This window comes from Diuraphis noxia, unplaced genomic scaffold (assembly GCF_037042655.1).
Source record: "Diuraphis noxia isolate RWA-SAM2 unplaced genomic scaffold, SU_Dnox_SAM2 contig0004, whole genome shotgun sequence".
NCBI lineage: Eukaryota > Metazoa > Arthropoda > Insecta > Hemiptera > Aphididae > Diuraphis > Diuraphis noxia.
In genome coordinates this window covers 23,843,009-23,862,737 of record NW_028301714.1, presented here as the reverse complement: position 1 = coordinate 23,862,737, position 19,729 = coordinate 23,843,009, and the positions used below count along the sequence as shown (strand labels likewise).

Below are 19,729 nucleotides of genomic sequence, written 5' to 3'. Positions count from 1 at the left end.
ACACAATGACCCAAAAAGTAATAATCCTCTCTTGAGATAAAATATACTGTCTACCAAACTACTATAATATATGACACACCTTAAATATGTTGCTTATACCTACACTTTTTTAAGTTGAATCTCACTGATTCCTATGAGTTAAAAATATTTATTAGATACCAACACTCCTTTTGAGATTAATGACATTAAAAATATAGTCAAACTTTTACCAATATACATTATATTTTGAATTGTAATATGTATTTTTCTAAGTGATTATTTTTGTTTATTGACTATTTCATTTACCTATAAGAAATACAAATTCAATAATTTAAAAAGAAGTGTTAGCTACTAAAGTTAAGAAAAATAAATTGAATTCAATTGCCACTATATTTAATATTTTGAATTTGATTATACTCAATAAATGATCTTCAAATTCTAAAGCATTGTTTAATTTTAGTGAGCGGTAGCGGTCGACCGCTCGAAAATTAAACAAGAGCAGTCGCAGGCGGTTTTTGCCAATTCAATAACCCGTGTTTAATTGTCAGAGGTTATCCGCCGCGAATAAAAACCGCGACCTCGCGCGGCCAAACCGCTCCGTGTGTAACCAGCTTAACGCTTATCAAACAACTTGAGATGTGGGTAATAATGCCTCATTTTAAGATTTTTAAAAATATTTATAGTATAAAGAAACTTAAGAGATAATTTCCACAAGGAATGTGTCTTAAACAAATTTAAAAAATAAAAATGATTCTTATGTTTTTTATGTTTTATATTTGTCATACATTAAACCAAACTATTCATGCATCAGCTTTTCTTTTTGTCTTGCTAACTTCTTTTTGGATACTTTCTTCTTCTCAGCCTCATCCTTGGGAACTTTAGCAACAAACTTCTGCTTTTCAGCGAGAATTACTTCAATATGACAAGGTGAGCTCATATACGCTGAAAAGGTAATTTTTAATTAGTCAATAATAATATAAAGAAATAAAAAAAACATGTTTGCTAAAATTTAAAAAAACTTTAAATAGCTAATTTATATCGAAATTTTTTTTTCGTTAAATTCACTTTCTAATGCTTTTCAATAAAATTGTAAATGGTACATATTATACCAAATTATATACTCAAATAAATCCATTTTATTTTACTGTTGTTTTTAATATAAGAAAGAATTGACCAATTATCAAAACTAATAGATCAAAATATTATCTATGATTCTAGTCAGATCTTTTTTTTTATGTTATAAATATTATTAAATTGAATATGTTCATAATAGTGATGGGCATAATCGAATGATTAGTAATCGAGAGAATCTCTCGAAAAATCACTCAAAATTAAAATCGTTTATTCGTATGATAAGAATAATTTACTATTATTACGTATTGAGGAATCAAAAAATTACTCAAGATATGAATACACTTTAGTAAATAATTATTAACTAAATTTTTCTTTATATATTTGTTGATATAATATTAATTAAAAACTTAACTATAATTTATGAATAATAATAACCATGATGTATTAATAATTTATTATTAATAGATGCTTTTATTAAAAGACAGATTTTCATTATTTTATTGAATAATATAGTTATTATCTAAATTTTAAATTAATCTGCTGGTCTAAAATACTGTAAAATCTTAATTATGAAAAAACTATCACATTTTTTTTGAAATGAAACGTTATAAATGTATTACAAATATGTATATTGTATACAATTTTTCAGATTTAAAATATACTAAATCAATTACCAGATAATAATTAAATTATTCGATTACTCGATTATTTTACTCATAATCTAAATTATTCGATTACTCGATTATACCCATCACTAGTTCATAATTTACAACAAAATAAAAATACTAAGTCTAGATATCCTGAAAATATTAGGCAAACAACCTTACCACTATATTTAGTAATAGAGCAATATTATGATTATTTCACCATTTGATTTCATTATAACATAATAAAAAAAATATATAAATCATCTTTGCCACTGAATCGAGAAAAACGATATTGTTTAACAGTAGAGTTTGGATTTGAGAGCGTTTTTGTTGAATTTTTAAAATAATGAATAACAATTTTTTGTTGCTCTATTGCCCTTTTTACCTACAAATGCTTTTTTCTTTTGACAGTGTTACATATCAACAGATAAGAAATTGTGAAGACAACTTATCAATGTCATGTTTAAAATTTTAACGGGATTTACCATAAGCAAAATAGATTAAGCAAATAATATGGAGAGTTAAAGTTTTGAAAAGTATATTACTCCGCCTATGTATATTATTTTTTTAATACAAAATAGTTAAATCAATTGAGATCTTATTTTGTAGGTACTTTTAAGTTTGATTTTTTTACATATTAAGTTAAATTTTTAAAAGCCTTATTTTATTTATGATATTGCCTTAAAATCTGTGCCCAAGTCATCACTTCATCAGTCTGTTTAGGCACAGCTCTGATAAAAACTCTATTATCATACTACTGCTTAATAAACTATAGATATATTTTAAAATGCATAAGCTATAAATTATACAAAACAGAAATGTCATTCAATGACTAATATTCAAAAATTCATTCATCAACAAACATAATTTACATAATATACATGTGTATGCATTTAAATCATTCAACTAGACTAGTATCCATAATGTATACAATAGAAATATTTTATCTGTACAAATCTTTGCAGGGAATTTAATACTGAATATTTGGTTTATTAAAAATTAGAAAATTGAAATAGAACTTCATCTTGAGCAGTTTGGTGAATGTTTTAAATATATTACAATGAGCAAATCTGATTAATAATACAGTGAGTTCCACTTAATGTGATCACTGGTTAATAGAATCAACCGTTTATTTGAATCAAAATTGAAAATCCCAAACCAAATCGTATGTTACTCATGTTAAATTGACTTTTTATTAAAATCACTAAGCAATGGATAATTGAACTTTTATGAACTATCTTATCATTTTTATACTAATTAATAGGTAATGTGACCATACGTCCCGTTTTGAACGGGACAGTCACATTTTTTGTATCCCCGTCTCGTTGTCCACTGGAGAACCTTCGAGGCCTAAAATGTCCCGTTTTCAAAAAAAAAAATAATGAAAATAAATGTTTGTTGACAAAATATTGTTTTTATTATATCTTATTTTTTATGTGGGCGTACCTATGTGTGTATCGTTGTTTGACGATATTGACAGTGAATGGCAATTAGATAAGATAACAAGACCATAATAAAATATAAAAATAACTATTGTCATGACGTATTAACATGAATTAATTAAATATATTATATAGGCGCTGTGATATTAGCAGTAAAATAAAATTACCAAAATATTTCCAACGGGTTAATTTTAGTGTTACAATATTAGGACATCGGTATTACTAGTATTACAGTAACCATCAACTGTTTTGGATGCTCTTGCTTATAAGTTTATCATAATATATTGTGTGGTTTTTTTAAACGTATAAATATATTCAAGATGCCAAAACGTAAGTGTATATTTAATAAAGTTCTTCAAGAAAAATATCCAAGAAATATCAATGTTATATTGAATCTTGGGGTTAATAGAATCAAAATGACCTCCACCAAAGTGATCACATTAAGCAGAACCCACTGGTCAGGTAGCCTGGCAGACATAAAATGTACTTACTCTACTATTATACAAAAATTAGTGTGAAAAATATATTAAATGTGGAAGTGTGTTAATACTTCCACCCAACAATTTACAGTACCTAGCTAAATTGGCAATTGCCGAGGGTTGTTAATTATATATATAAAAAATAATAATATATATAAAATATATAATTAACATATAAGAATGAGTTAATGAGGTGGCAGCAATAACATATTAACTATTATAAATTATAATATATTTAGAATCCTTAACTTTTAAAATAAAATTCTATGTCACAAACCATCTTTTTCAAAGCATTTTAAAATGCTTTCTTCAGCGACAGTAGGACATATAACCCAGAAGTGGAATGTTAGTTATAAATGTCTAAAATAGTACACAAAATGGTGATTTTTCTCTTTTCAACAATGTATTGTATATTTAATAATATACACCATTCAGAACGATTCAACTTTGTCTAATATTAGATTGATTATCACGAAAAATTAATTGAACTTACGGTTGATTCGGCCATGGGCTCTGTAAGTACGTCTCCTCAGACAAGGAGCACGGTTTATTTGAATGTGTTCAACAAACAGACGATCTACATCCAAACCTTTAATGTCTGCATTAGATTCAGCATTTCTCAGAAGCTGTAACAAGAACTCAGCAGACTTCTCTGGCCAGCGACCCTGAGTCATACCCCACTGTTTGGCCTGCAAAATTAATGGATTAAAATTTATGTCAAACCATTAAAAAAAAAACAAGTTCGTGTAATCATACTTGAGCACAGCGACCAACACCACCATTGAACCTCCTGAAAGGTACACATTCCTTCTTGTCCTTAACATTCTTCAAGTATTGTACGGCACGACGGAGAGGCATCTTCTTGATAGTCTTAGCTGTCTCTCTCGTGTTCTGTAACCAAAAACAATTAATTAAATCAACTTACCGAGTATGGACGCTAAACAAATGCATTGATTTTTGAATTCTAATACCTTGAAATGAACTCTTAAATTGGAGCCCCTTGCCTTACAGGACTTGGTTGGGTTTTTCGGTTCCTTAGCGTATCGACCCATGGTTGGGCCTGTCAAAGAAAAAAAAAATTAATTAATGTTGGAAATTATAACGAATATACATTTAGCGAATAAACACGAATTGAATTAGAAAATTTTAGAAAGAATTTTCAAAATAAATTAATGGATTGAATCGGATAAAGATCCGCGAACTTACCTAAAAAAGACAGGAGTTGAAAAAGAACTAACACATAAGTGGAAAACAAAATATCTACCCTATTTAGGTTTGACGACGATACGAACTACGAACAGTTACAAATTTAAGGTTAGTTAGCAGTGTGACCATTAAATCTACACGTAATTCCCGTAAACAATTTACCATAGGGAATTGGGACTGATTGTTTGGAATTTATGGCATATAAGCAAAGTGGATGTCATTGACAATGTATTAATAAAAAATAATTTTATTCATATTAATATTATTAATATGTCTATGGTGAATATAATATATCCACCTTGTATACAGAATATAATAAAAAGTGGATGTATATAATATTGTATAGTGTATACACGATGTAGATTGTAGATAAGCAATTTCAATATTTCATATATTGTCATTTGTCACTCACTTAGTCACTGTGCAGTGTGCACTGTGCAGTGTTGACGTGTTGAGTGTACGTCTGTGCGACTGTGCCTCTGTGGAGCGGCACCTGGAAGGCTGGAACCACGATGTAGAGAAATCTTCTCTACATCTTGACTGGAACTTACTGTGGAAGTGTGGACTGTGGGAATCATCGAGGTTTAGGATTAGGATATCTTACCTCCGATCAACACTAGTCATTGAGTAATATAATAGTACTCTATAGTTCAGCTTTCAGCTGATGCACGAAGCACGATTTAATAAACCATTTGTTTTGCGCCCAGTCACATATTTTTTTCTAAATCTATTTGCACCCAAAATAATTTTAATTAAAATGCATTAAAACTATACTTTACGTCGTCAAACTATGTTATATCATACAATACGACTCATATTTATTTTACCAATGTACTACCCATTGTACATATTATTTACCAATTTTAACTATTTTTATATTTTTAATTTTTAGTTTTTACGTTACTCTTAATGATATTATCGAAAATGAAGGACCATTTTATCTTAATTGCACCTCATGATGACCTACTTCTAACTGTGCATGCAAATGCATTGTTCAACCTATCACATACTAAAAAGTAATAATCGTAAATGTTTAATTTTTAGTAGGTAACTTTATATTAGACTTCAGTAGAAAACTGGTTTCAGGAAATATAAGTTTGGCGTTTCCGTAAAACAATTTTAGAGCGTATAAAAAAACGAATTATTCAAAATCAATGATAATTAATATTAGTCAGCCATAATCATGAACTGAATACTACCTAATTAGAAATTACTATTGAATATTTAAACATAAACTTATATTCAGTGGTTTTTCGGGATGCTGAGGTGTCCCATTCTGATTTCATATATTCTGTGGTACTTCTAAGCATCTACCAATCTGCTTATTCAAAGAATCTATCAAGATATTATAAATAATCCATTTAATGAATTACAACGGCAACATTGTATGTGGAAGTGGAGTGGGCGAATATCGGGTATATTATACCCACAATTGTCAGGTAGTAACTTATCTTTCAGCCGCAAATAGATTGTTGTAGCCATATTTGGCTTTTTATTTTATCTTAATTTTAAAGCGTTTATTTACTATTTAATATTTATATATTTAATACCTTATATTACGTCTATTCTTGTTTCATACTTACTTATTCTGCTATTAAATACAGATTGTAAATTTCATATAAAAATAAAAAAATAAATATTTTGAAGTGTCAGCAAGAATTTTAATATGTACAAACAATTTACTATTTTGAAATAGGTTACCTATAAATCACTTAAAAATTAAAATATAATACAAATCACACAAGGTCGTCTAAATAATTTTCTTACCTTTAAATTTTATAAGAGGTCAATTCACTTATTTTTAAAATACCCGAACCAAACGAGATCTGCTAAGCATACAATTTGTCATGTTATTATGACTTGAATAATGGAGACAACCCGTGCAGGTATAATATCCTCTTAAGATACAATTGTTACTAAGTTAAATGATTTTTAATTAATATAAAATACAATTCTAAAATTATATTCAATCATAATAAATATATGATTCTTTATAACCAATAGCAACCTTAGTTGGTGCATCCAGGAGGTCAAAATAAAAAATGCCAAGTAGTTTTCAATTCTTAAGAAAACCCCCCCAAAAAAAGTCAGTTTTTAAATAATTGATTTTATTTTTTTGGTGTAACTAACTAAAAAAATAGCTATATTTTCAATTATTATTATTTTTTTTTTATATGGATAAAAAACTAGAAAATGTGATACAAAATTCCTCATAAGTTCTTATTAGTGGAAATTTAAAAATAAAAGTTGCGTGTAAATCCACATTAATTTTTTATGAGTGTCTTAAGTTAGAATGTTGATAAGGTTCCACATCAGTAGTTCATACTGTAACCAAAAAATAGCTCCATTTTGGCATTTTATCTTTAACTTTACATTTCAATTGAATTAAGATGTTTTTCAGGATTTCAAAAAACTTAATCAAATGAATTCAATGTTAATTTAATTATTGAATATAAATAAATAAAATAACATTTCATGAACATTGAATAATATTATTCTTGTTTTATTAAAAAAAAAAAAAACATAATATCTTCATAGCTTACCATTGTTATCAGTTTTTCAAGGATTGTACCAAAGTGGATCTTGCTGCAATATATAAAAATATTTATATGAAAAAACATATTAGAAAAATTAAAAACATTTAACTTACTTCTTGAGTTCTAGCTTTGACTTTTCTTTCGATAAGTTGTTGTAATGCTTCTGATCGCACTGATAATGTGTCTATTTTCTCTAAAAGCTGTTGGTATGGCGATAATGGTTGTGTTCCCATAACAACATGTCCAAGTTTTGAGTCAATTTTTGCATCCAACCTGGCATTCCTGATGAGGTTCACTATCCAACATTCTGCCTCCTCTGGATTCATATTAAGCTTTTCAGCTAACATACTTCACAATAAAGAAAGGATTAAAATGTTATATATTTATAAATACAGAATATACATACCCTATACTAATGCACTGATGAATACGACAAAAAGTTTCAAAAATCATCAAACGAGCATTTTCAACAAAATCATCAAGGCAGGCTGTTAAGAAGAAATCATTAAAAAGAACAATCTGGCATTCATGTAATTTGTCTCTGGCTCCTTCAAAATCAAAATTAACGTAGAGATTTTCTAGAAGTTCAGTTATAGGGTCACGGTAGGTATAAGATTCCTAAATACAGAATTAATATTAATAAATATTTAAAATTTATATTGATAAACAATACATTTAAATTTTAAATGTACAATGTTATGAAGTGATGTTAAACTCACCTGCTGAATAACCTTTACAAGATCTTTCATAGCTGCTCTTCTTGAACGATTAATAATTACTGCGGTGGCCAAGTAGCGAAGAATGTGTGGGCACATGGTTTGAATGGCATTTAAATAACTAATAATTTGTTTGTATATAATAAAATGTATTATTGCTACTAGTATTCACAAAATATTACTTACTTAGGCCTGTACAGAAACATGTCAATAATAAGGTCACGTCCCTTAACATGATTGAAAAACACAAATAAGCTCCAGTGAATTAACCATGTTCGTTGTTGTAGCAAATGCAATGGAGAACCATTTGTATTAGAATCAATGTACTCTCGCAGTTTATTTAAATCTTCAAGAGCAGTTTCCCAGTTTTGAATAAGAATTTCAGATGCTAATTTCCCCCAAAGAACATTCAAGTAGTTCTAAACAATAATTCAATTATTATAAAAATATTGCAATAAATGCATTAAGAATTTTACACATTAATGAATTTACCTTATCATTAGGCGACATAACTAATAAATAAAAGTACAAATGACTTGTTGTACCAGCGTAATTTCCACAATCATAATGGTACTTTGCAAATTTGTACATACTTTCCATCATTTCCACTTTAAACTAAATTAACAAAAACAGCAGATACTTAAATTATCATTTATTAGATTTTAAGTGACATTTTACAATGCTATTATATGATTTTATTTCCAAAAATGTTGTTTTTAATGACTTTAAATCATTTATGATAATTTTTTCCTCGGATGAAAAGGTTAACCATGTAAGAGTAAAACATGATATTTATATACTTTTAAATAACCACTTTGTATAAGAGCAGTATATTATTATAATCTGTTGATTTTATTGTTAATGGAAGACCCTGAGGAGTTGTGAGAAGAAGCTTCTCCTAACAATCAGACTGAATAGAATTGTAGAGAATTTGATATTAAGGAAGTGACCTAAACCCTAGAGACCAATATAACACTAAAAGAAGGGCTGTAAAAAACAGGAAATAAGTTTTAAGGAAAATTAATATCAGAATAGTATTTTTCATTAACACTATTCAACAAGACCTTTAATATTTAATAGGAATATTTTTATCAGGAGATTATATTCTAAAAACCGTCCTACACTGAACTCTACGAATCGGGACAGTATTTTAAAGTATGCCAGTGACACCAACGTGAAGAAATTGCGTAAAAATGTACAATGATGCTTGCGTGGCCATTCATTCGCTGCGCTGCGCTTGAGCAAAAACAAAACAAAAATATTCCTGAATTGCTATGCAACACCACCTTAAGTTGGTCACAGGGTAACCACAAGTATACCAAGTACTTATCAATCTGTCCCGAAAAGTACGGTTCTTGCCAATATTTATCTCGAAAAATTGTGTCCTAATTATATATTCATTTAAACTTTAAAGGATACTTTCCACAAATTATCATTCATTTATTAAAGTTATTCCTTGATAAATTCTGCCCTGAATAGTACGGGTCCCAAAAATTATTATTTTGATTTTTACGAGGGCCCCATTTATATGACATATATGAGACAATCTATGTAGGTTTAAGATTTTAATAGTTTGTTATTTAAATTCATATTTTATAATAAAAATATTATTTTTTAGAAATACATTTAATATAGGTATTCGTATAACTGTATAAGTAATTTAACAATACTTAACTCTGCAAAAGACTAAATTAAAAAAATCCTGTTTTAAAAATTTGAATTTTATAATTCATGTTGAATAAAAACAACACTTACATTGAATTCATTAGTCAAATATGTCGACAGTGTTTTAGGATCCCTCATAGTTTCCATATTTTTCATGACTTTATCATCTTTGAGGAAATTCATTACAACATCAACTTCACTTTGAAATTGATTGAGCTGTGATACAATTTGATCCCTTCTTGTTTTCATTTCCTGATATCATAAAGTTACGATAAAATAAAAAATATCATAGGTTCTACAATAATAGCCAGTACATACCTCAGGTACTTCTTTATCAGGATTCAACTGTTTGTAAATTTCAATGACATAATCCATCATGTTAGTCTTATTAAGAATGTCCAATTTGGCTTGCAAAATTTCGTTCTCATTGTATATCTAAAAAACGTTTTAGGGTCAGTCAAATATTTGTATAATTGGTGTTTAGCGTTCAGCAGATATCATGAACACACAAAGTAAGAAGGACAATTTGATTTCCATAACCGAAAATTCACCAAAGCCCAATTCTACAGTGAACTATACTTGAACAGTTAACGTTCCCACCTTGTCAAGACAGAAAACAAAGAAAAGCTCTTACCTTTTTCGCCCACAAGAACTCCAATAGAGGGGCGACCAAATGCCGGTCTAAGTACTTGGTCATCTTACTCGTCAAATCGAATTTAGCCATATTTGTGTGTGACTACTACGGATGTAAGAAGAATAAGCAACTCAGTGGATTTATGTCCTTCAGCAGTAAGGACGAAAATTTAACAAATAAAGTATATAAGCGCCTCCACGTAAGAAAAGCTTTGAACGACCGAATCACCGAATACTGAAAGATTAAATTTATTGAATCGTGGTTCGATATATTATGTTCAATGGTTCAATCCAACTCGGTCCACTTGGATCATGATAATAAGCCAAAATGGTCTTTTGAAAATCTTTATCATAACAAGGCCCAAAGAGAATAAAGAAATGGAAGCGTCCAGATACCATATTATAACCTGATCACGTTTATACATCTACAACCGTGGTTTTGACATGCCTATAACAAGACAGTGTTGCCTGGTCCGATTTTCATAAGTTAACTTGAAGCCACGGATATAGTCATATGGATACATGAATTAGTTAATTAATTAATTAATTAGTTAGTTAATCATGCTATATAATATCTATTATATATTCGTGCTTGAGAGCTGAGGTATAGTCGGTCTCGGTATAGACCTACTGATAATAATTTATCTGAACTCAAGACCTAAATTTATTATAAGTCAGAATATGTATTTATGTGTATTCGTTTTTAACACTTAACGATTCAACTTATATATCATAATGAATTATTAAATATTATAATAACAGTAGTTTAGGCATAGAATATAAGTTTAGTTAGATAAATATACATTTTGGTTAAACGAAATATATTTTCCTAATTTCATTATCATATACTTTCTTATCCTCCTAATTCCAAACTGTTTTCTGGTGTTTGCAATCAAATTATTTAAAATATTTAAAACTAGTTGAATAAAACAGTTTATTTATTAATAATGAACCATAATTGTGTGTATTATTACAAAACAATAATACTACGATATACGCACGCACTTAACTGTAATTACCAAGATAATAGATTAGTACAAAAAATAAAAAATAGTTTACATTTCATGTCAATTTTTGTAAATTGTAGGTATATTCGTATAACTTTTGTGTTACTCAATTTTTTAAGGTTGTATAGCGATCTGGTCACTATAAAAACATTTAAACATGTACTAAATGTAACGATATTAACAGTCAATATATCAAAATTCACCTTCAAATTTTCTGTTGCATCATCTGAAATATAACGATTTGACTGCAAATCAGAAATTTTGGATTGTAGGGATTGGAATTTGTTTGAAAAGGATGATTGTTTTCATCAAATTTTTATTTTTTTGTGCAAAGTCTTGACATTGTCGATTGAACAACATACTCTATTTAGACTGCAGCTTAAATCGTAAATTCTAATGTCTCCAAAATGTATAGAACTACTGGATCTTGAATTATATTTTTGCAGGCGATAAAACAGAAATACAGAATAAAATAATTATTGAAACCAGATAAAATTGTTTTATTTTGGTTATTAATATAATAAGTATTAACTATTAAGTAATATTGTAATAATCATAAATACAAATTGACCTCTAAGCATTCACTGGCGAATCTTCCATAAGTGTATCATTGTGTTTCAATGTTTGGGACATTTTCTGACGAATTTTAACTATTTATAGGTACTGAAATTATTTATATATATATAAATATTAATTATATTTGCAAATCACCAATTTTCCACCTTATATCTCAAACCTTACATTAAACACACTTGAAAATTAAAACAGTCCACGAAGAAGCAGTAAATTTCTACAAACGATTCCACTCCAAACTTTCTCCACATATCAACCCCCCGCATAAAGCTTCGCCATAGGCGCACATAGGGTGTGAATTTAGGGGGTGCTGAAATAATTTATAGTACACAGACCCGTGGGGAGCGAAGCCCCCCACTTCACCACCCTAATACTATAATAATTGCATTGCAATAATTATAAATTTTATTAAAAATAAAAATAAATATTTTGTAATTATATTACAAGTTATAATAACATGTAATCATTAATTATTAATGTTAGACAAGATTTAATTTTCTGTTTGATATTGCAAATGTTTGCAATATAATTTCCCCCTCTATTTTATTGGTAAGATCACTCTCAATGCTAAGCATAGATAGCTTGGTAAATCTTTCTATCTTTCTTGGCCCATATTGGTGCGTAACCAGTTTTTCAATCTACGCATAGCTGAGAAAGAGCGTTCACACGTTGACGAAGAAATTGGAATTGTTATTCCCAATAGCTTACAGACATTTGGAAACAAACTTTTATAACATTGATTTTTCATGCATTCATATATAAAGCTGGCTGGTAGACTATTCATTAAAACCATCATTTCTGCTGATAAACTAACTGTTGATATTTTCAAAATCCGAATCATAAAAATTCAAGATCATATAAAAGTTCTAGCAGAAAATTTCCATAGTTCACTCCAAAAATCAACTGGCTCAATACACTTCAACTTATACCTACGTCCACCACCTCAAAGACGACTAAAACGCGGTCGCCCGCACGATCTTATTCGATAATTTTATTAAATAACTAGTCACTACTGTAATTATCGCTCTTAATTGTAATTGTAAATACTTATATCATGTTAAAATTAGTCAAAAAAAAATATGTTATTTATCCATAGATGTAGATAGCCTTATAGGCTAGGAATGTCTTATTATAAAATAAAAAATAAAATAAAATAAAAAAAAAGATATTTTCAAAATATCCTGATATACATAAACAGATTTATATAATAATATTTCAAAAGATATGACTATGTAATAAATATTTTAAATAGTTTATGTGGTGCTAATTTTAAACCTGGGAGTGCTAAGCACCCCCAAGCACCTCCCTATGTGCGCCTATGAGCTTCGCCACTCACAATTCCTGGAAATCTCTCTAGAAGGCTCAAAAGAAATTAGTGCCGACATATTCTCAATAATTAATCTAAAGAATATTATAGATAGAAAAAATAGATAAAAAATAAAAACAACACTTAAGGGTAGTGTCTCTCGTCATATTGATATTAATCATGTAAAAAACTAGAATTTATCACATAATCTTATTGTTTCTAAAAGAACAGATTGTATATATAGTTTAAAAAATAAAAAATTTTAAAATTTAAAATAAAAGCTTAATTTTTAAAATCAATAGGAATAGCATTTAAAATAAAGGATCATTCGCTCTGTACATGCCCACCGGGATGCGTTCGGCACGCTTAGAATACGAGGTTTCCCGAAAAGAAGACAGTGTCCAACTGGCGAAACTACCAAAGTTATACACTGTCTAAAAGGACACTAAAAGTACAAAATTAGTGACAATTGTGTTCTGTAGAACCACAGAAACATAGATTGAATCTTTTAAACTATCTATAACAGAAAATTATATTTTTGTTAAATTGTTAAATTTAGTTTTACTCAGATTGGGATAACTACGTTTTGTCCCACACCCACATGTTTTTTTTTTCCAAAGTCAACTTTTTTCAGTTATTTCAATTTCTAAATTTTACATTTATTCCAATGAATATATTTTGTTCCAGAAATTTATCTTTTCTCAATTTCACGTATATTCGTTCCAATGAACGTTTATTTCATAACTTATTTATTGTAAATTGTAATAAACATTTAGAACATAATAATATTACATTTTATATTACGCACTTTTTGATTTAGAACAAATGTTCATTCGTACAACACACTAAAATATGAGGTCGACTTGAACCATAACACTGAACAAAAACGTCATTAACCATGGTGAAGCAAATCGAAATTCACTTTGGTTCCTAACTTATTCGTTATCATTAATACAAAGATAACGTTACTCTATACAATTTCAATTATCAATCATTTAAGAAATTCTTCTGTGAGATCATTAAGGAATATGTCGAAGAACAAATTAAACTTGACCCTTCCTCCTGGTGTGGCTGACAACCAACAGCCGGTGTCACCATCTGCACCATTATCGGCGGCATCGGACGCAGGGTAAATAGACTACAAAGACAAAAATTGTCTGTTGAGACTGGTTGGTTAACTAACGCTTGCATAATTTTTGTATACATTACAGATGCGACAAGTTAAGCGTAGCAAGCTTACAAGAACAATTGGATCGAGTGGGAATGGACGACGAACAACGGAAACGAATGGAATTATTCTTATGTCAAAAGGAGAAGATTGGGGGTGAACTTAGTGATGCAGACTTTGAGAAAATGAAAGATGGTGAACTAGGTGCTGGCAACGGTGGAGTAGTTATGAAAGTCAAACACAAGTCTAGTGGACTCATCATGGCCAGAAAAGTAATGGAACATAACAAACTCAATTGATTTCCTAATGCATATAATTTATTATTTTTTTTTATAATATTTAAGACTAAAACGTATTGTAGACAAAATTATATGATACATAGTCAAAGGTATTATATAATCGACTATAAATACTATTTCAATGATTTGACACATCACTTTTAGGTATTTATACATGTATAAATATTAAAACTTTATTTTTAGCTTATACACTTAGAAGTAAAGCCTGCCATAAAAAAACAAATCATTCGGGAGCTTAAAATTTTGCATGAGTGTAACCATGCACACATAGTTGGTTTTTATGGAGCATTTTACAGGTAATTGTCTTAATTTTTTTAATTAATATAAATAATCATCAATTGTGTTTGTAAAATTACCATATGGTTATAGTGATGGTGAAATTAGTATTTGTATGGAATATATGGATGGCGGTTCCCTTGATCTCATATTGCAAAAGACTAGAATACCTGAGCCAATGCTTGGAACTATAACTGCTGCTGTGCGTCCACATTAATAATTTTTAGTTACAGAAAAAAATCACATTTTTTCTATTTCCATAGGTTGTCAAAGGTCTGATTTATCTACGAGAGCAACATTCCATTATTCACAGAGATGTCAAACCCAGTAACATTTTAGTAAACAGTGCTGGAGAAATTAAGATTTGTGATTTTGGTGTATCTGGACAATTAATAGACTCTATGGCTAACTCATTTGTTGGTACTAGATCATATATGTCAGTAAGTAATAAAAACAAAACCTATGATAACATTTTACTTTTAATTCTTATAATTTATTTTATTTAACTTAATTTTTAAGCCTGAACGACTGCAAGGTACACAATATACATTACAAAGTGATATATGGTCATTGGGATTATCTTTGGTTGAAATGGCCATTGGAATGTATCCGATACCCGCACCTGATGCAAAAACTTTAGCGTCAATATTTGGTCCTAGATCACAGGCGACTGAAACATTAGAAAACATCGAAGGTGATGTCTTTGGTAAGAAAGTTTTAAATATAACTACAAAATAAAATATAGTATATTTTTATGTATTAAGCGATTGGATATTTAAATTAGCTTTCATTCCCATTCAGTATTTTAAAATCATTTTTTTTTTAATGTTTATAAAATACTTTAAAATTTTTGAATATCAACATGTTTAAATTTTTTTGAGTTCAGTTGACTTACATATTTTTTTTTTATCCATGTGAATATATTTTAGCAAATGGAAATGGACCTAGACCAATGGCCATATTTGAACTCCTTGATTACATTGTTAATGAACCACCTCCTACATTACCAGCTGGTATATTCTCTGATGCCTTCAAAGATTTTGTAGACAGATGCTTAAAGAAAAATCCCAATGAGAGAGGAGATTTCAAAATGCTTATGGTAAGATATAATCATTTCTTAAAATTAATATTTGTTCTGATATCGAGAATGTTTTGTATTTAGAAGAAAATCATGTTTCGTAAAAACCTTGAATTAGCATTTTTATAAAAACTAATTATTTCTCAACATTAGCCAATATTTATTCTCTAAAAATTTTGTTATCTGTTTTTAATTTGAAAAATTGTTTAGTCAAGTTAAACATTACTTTTATTTTTCTGAATTATAATTATTGTATCATTTGCATCAGCAGAATAATATATTTATTGATGTAGGTAGTTAGAATTTGCTAAAAAATTCTAACATAATGTCCTAGCTGATGTTGGCAAGTGCATGCCATTTATATTCTGACAGTTATTTTACCAAAACAAACACATAACACTTTCATAATTTTAACATTATGAAGTATAATGCTTAATTAGTCTTTTTATGGTTGCAAAAAAGTAATAATCATTAAGTATAATATACTAATATATGAACAAAGTCGCTAAGACTTCCAGACATGACCAATCAAAGGCGCACCCAAGGGGGTGGCTAACGGGCTTTAGCCCCCTCCCCAAATGGCTTGCCCCAAACATTTTGATAATTTTATTAGGTTTATTGACAATTGACATTTGACTTTAAATTATTATAAAAAAAAATTATCAACTATCAAAATTGAAACATTAGGTATAACATAATATTATATTATATTTCTACCTGTCATTCCGGGCCCCGGCTGAGACCTCTGTTGTCTATTATTATTGTCACAATGTCGTTAGTTGAAACTGTGTACTGTGTAGGATACTGGAAACGTCTAGATTATACATTTTTATCGATACAATTTAGTTTATCGCAAACCGCAGGTATCTTTGCATTAACAAATTCCACTTTCATTTTATTACTTATTTAGTAGATTAACTAGTATTGTCGTACAACTGTTCAAGTCGACATCGTTGGTTTTTTGCGAGCTAATTTATTTATTTATTCATTTTTAAATGTTAATTGTTTTTTGTTTATTCAAATAAAACTTAAAACCGGAACAAAAAAACAAAATTAGTTAGTAAAAGATTGTAAACAAACTTTAAGATTTCTGTACATATTTCAAAATAAATACTACCTATTAATATTAAAATTATTTGAATTTAGCCCCCCCCCCCCCCAAAAAAAAAAAATAAAAATAAAATAAAAAAATCCTGGGTGCACCCCTGTTACCAATACAACATTGACACTTATTGTCTGATACTTGATAATGATAATAATTGTTATTTCTATATTTATATTTGTTCAATAAAGTCAACAACAAATAAATTAAATAGTACACAATGTGTTGATGTATAATTATTTTTATATTTTATAGGATCATCAATGGATAAAGAAAGCTGAAAGTGAACCAGTTGACATCGCTGGTTGGGTTTGTAAAATAAAAGGATTAACTCCAACTACTCCGACCAGAATGGCTTCAAATTCAGCCTCATGAGTCTGCTCACTGCTCCTAATACAAAGGCTCACTGCTGTGGACTCCTATTTAGACAGAAATGTCTAGAGGTGTGCCCCTCCCAAGCTTAATATAATATAATTGCTTTTGCCAAGAAATTGTTTTGATCGTATTTATGTAGCCTTTGATAGGGTGGTAATTATATATCATATAATAATTATTAATTAGGAAATTGAACTGTAATTTTAAATTATATTAGGGATAATTTTTAAGTTATAACTAATAATACCAAGGGTGTTTTTTTATAAACTTTTCTATATGTATTGTGTGATGAAAGCATTAATTTCTATATCTATTGTTATATTTTATGGTTTGTTATATTTTTTATCTTTATAGCTTACTTGCCTTCCTCTTTTCAAAAGCTTAAGTTGGTTTAGGATAGGCACAGTATGCTTTATCATTTTGGAGTAACATGTATTAAGTTTAAAATATAAGTAGTATAAGTATTGAACAAATATTAAAGTTTATCAAATCAAGTTAGTTAGAATGTTTTTTTAAATTAATCAGTGTGTTCTATTGTGCTTTTAAATTTAACATTTCCAACATTATAAATTCAGTGATTTTTTTTTTGTATTTTTTTTTTTTTACTGTTATGTAGATGATAAGCTTTAACATTTATTTTATTTTTATTATGTTTTATTTGCTAAATTTAATCTTCCAATGTAAATACATTTATTTATTTTAAGTTCATAAGTTGTTCCTGCTACTTCAGAGTGCACCCCCCTTTAACCCACCTTTTCCTTCATTTTACCATCATCATTTAATAAAGTACCAGTTTAAGTTTATGCAATTGCTTTTAGTAAATATTTAAGAATTTTTATTTTTAAATTGTTTACCTGTTTGTTTATATTATAATGTTATTTTATTTATTTAAATGTAATGGTTATTATTACATAGACTAGTACTTAAAAATGTAAATTAATCAAAATTACATTGAATGTCTTGGCATATCATTAGGCCAATGGGAGCCGTAGTAGCAGGAGCAGTAAACTATGTTCTACTATACTATAATATTTAATGACTAAATATGGGTATGAAAACCATATGTTACATATTTTATTCCTAAATTTAATTATAACTATTATTCATACTATATAAATAATGTATCTTAGAAAAAATTTACATTTTTTTTATTATTATTATTTGAATTAATAAAAAAAATTATATAAGTAATTCTATGGAAATATTAAGTAGTTTAATACCTCAGCCTGAGAATTTTTCTGTTTGCGTCATATTTCTTTGCCTTCTCTATGTGTAACATATTGAATTATTTGCTTTATTCTTACATATTTAACTATATTTGTACGAACTATCCTTCTATTTTTATGTAGACCTTGAATAATATTTGTACACTTAAAAATAACATAATTAATAACTAAAAAAATTATAGCTTTAACATCCTTGATAATACTATTTGGTGGTGTATGTATGGAAAAAAATCAAGGTTTAAGAGTGTGTCTAATTTATGTCCGTATCAAAATCTAATTTATAAAATAAGTGCAGATTTCTTTTATTTATTACATTATGACTGCATATGAATGTGTAATGAATAATCCTTGCATAAAAATATATTCAATGAAATGCATCAATACCAATTAACTATTCAAAACCTTGATGATTTATTTGTAAAGCATACACAACATTTAAAAATTTAATCAGGAGTGAAATTTATATTGTATAATTTAAAAAAAGGTTAGTCTTTATGACTTTACTTTTAACATACTATGATCAATGACAATAAATTATATGCTGTTTTTACATACTCCAATTTAGATTTAAATGTAGGTATTATTAAATAATCTTTATTGTACCTACTATATACCTATATTGGTTATATTTCATAAAATTAATCTAATTATTTTGAATTTTTCTTCACATATCACTTATAAATGTACTTTTATATTTGTTTTTTAAACCTTATTGCATATTTATCAACACCTTAATTGCTTTTATTGATATTTATAGGGTAGGATAAGGTAGGTGTAATATGTGTCCAATAAGAAAGATTTAAAGTATAAACAACAATCCACGATTAAAGATAGTCATGGTAAGAACTATAGAAACATAGAAAGAGAGATTTGAAAATACATTTTACCTATTGTAAATATTTAGTTCTCAATAATATATAAAGGGGTTTGAACCCTCTATC

General features: G+C 28.2%; 3 protein-coding genes and 1 long non-coding RNA gene across 4 annotated transcripts; 2 read left to right on the top strand and 2 right to left on the bottom strand.

Moving 5' to 3' along the window:
• Positions 1-730: 730 nt before the first annotated feature.
• On the bottom strand, positions 731-4,977 carry RpL17 (ribosomal protein L17). Its single transcript, XM_015509860.2, has 5 exons — positions 4,828-4,977; positions 4,593-4,681; positions 4,378-4,512; positions 4,115-4,310; positions 731-921 (listed from the first exon to the last, which is right to left on the bottom strand). The coding sequence occupies exons 2-5, from the start codon at positions 4,671-4,673 to the stop codon at positions 776-778; spliced, it is 558 nt and encodes a 185-aa protein (XP_015365346.1). The 5' UTR covers positions 4,674-4,681; positions 4,828-4,977; the 3' UTR covers positions 731-775.
• Positions 4,978-5,252: 275 nt separating this feature from the next.
• LOC149055873 (uncharacterized) lies at positions 5,253-6,486 on the top strand. The gene is made up of 2 exons (XR_016191314.1): positions 5,253-5,843; positions 5,914-6,486. It is a non-coding gene; the product is annotated as an uncharacterized LOC149055873 (long non-coding RNA).
• A 764-nt stretch (positions 6,487-7,250) lies between these two features.
• Positions 7,251-10,690, bottom strand: LOC107162797 (eukaryotic translation initiation factor 3 subunit E-like). The gene is made up of 9 exons (XM_015509838.2): positions 10,380-10,690; positions 10,064-10,180; positions 9,836-9,997; positions 8,573-8,695; positions 8,267-8,499; positions 8,084-8,201; positions 7,771-7,982; positions 7,478-7,712; positions 7,251-7,413 (listed from the first exon to the last, which is right to left on the bottom strand). Exons 1-9 carry the CDS (start codon positions 10,467-10,469, stop codon positions 7,387-7,389), a joined length of 1,317 nt encoding a protein of 438 aa, XP_015365324.1. The 5' UTR covers positions 10,470-10,690; the 3' UTR covers positions 7,251-7,386.
• A 3,541-nt stretch (positions 10,691-14,231) lies between these two features.
• Dsor1 (mitogen-activated protein kinase kinase 1) lies at positions 14,232-18,753 on the top strand. Its single transcript, XM_089225230.1, has 8 exons — positions 14,232-14,393; positions 14,476-14,704; positions 14,915-15,027; positions 15,101-15,209; positions 15,271-15,447; positions 15,527-15,713; positions 15,937-16,106; positions 17,443-18,753. The coding sequence occupies exons 1-8, from the start codon at positions 14,293-14,295 to the stop codon at positions 17,560-17,562; spliced, it is 1,206 nt and encodes a 401-aa protein (XP_089081356.1). The 5' UTR covers positions 14,232-14,292; the 3' UTR covers positions 17,563-18,753.
• The last annotated feature ends 976 nt before the right edge of the window (positions 18,754-19,729 follow it).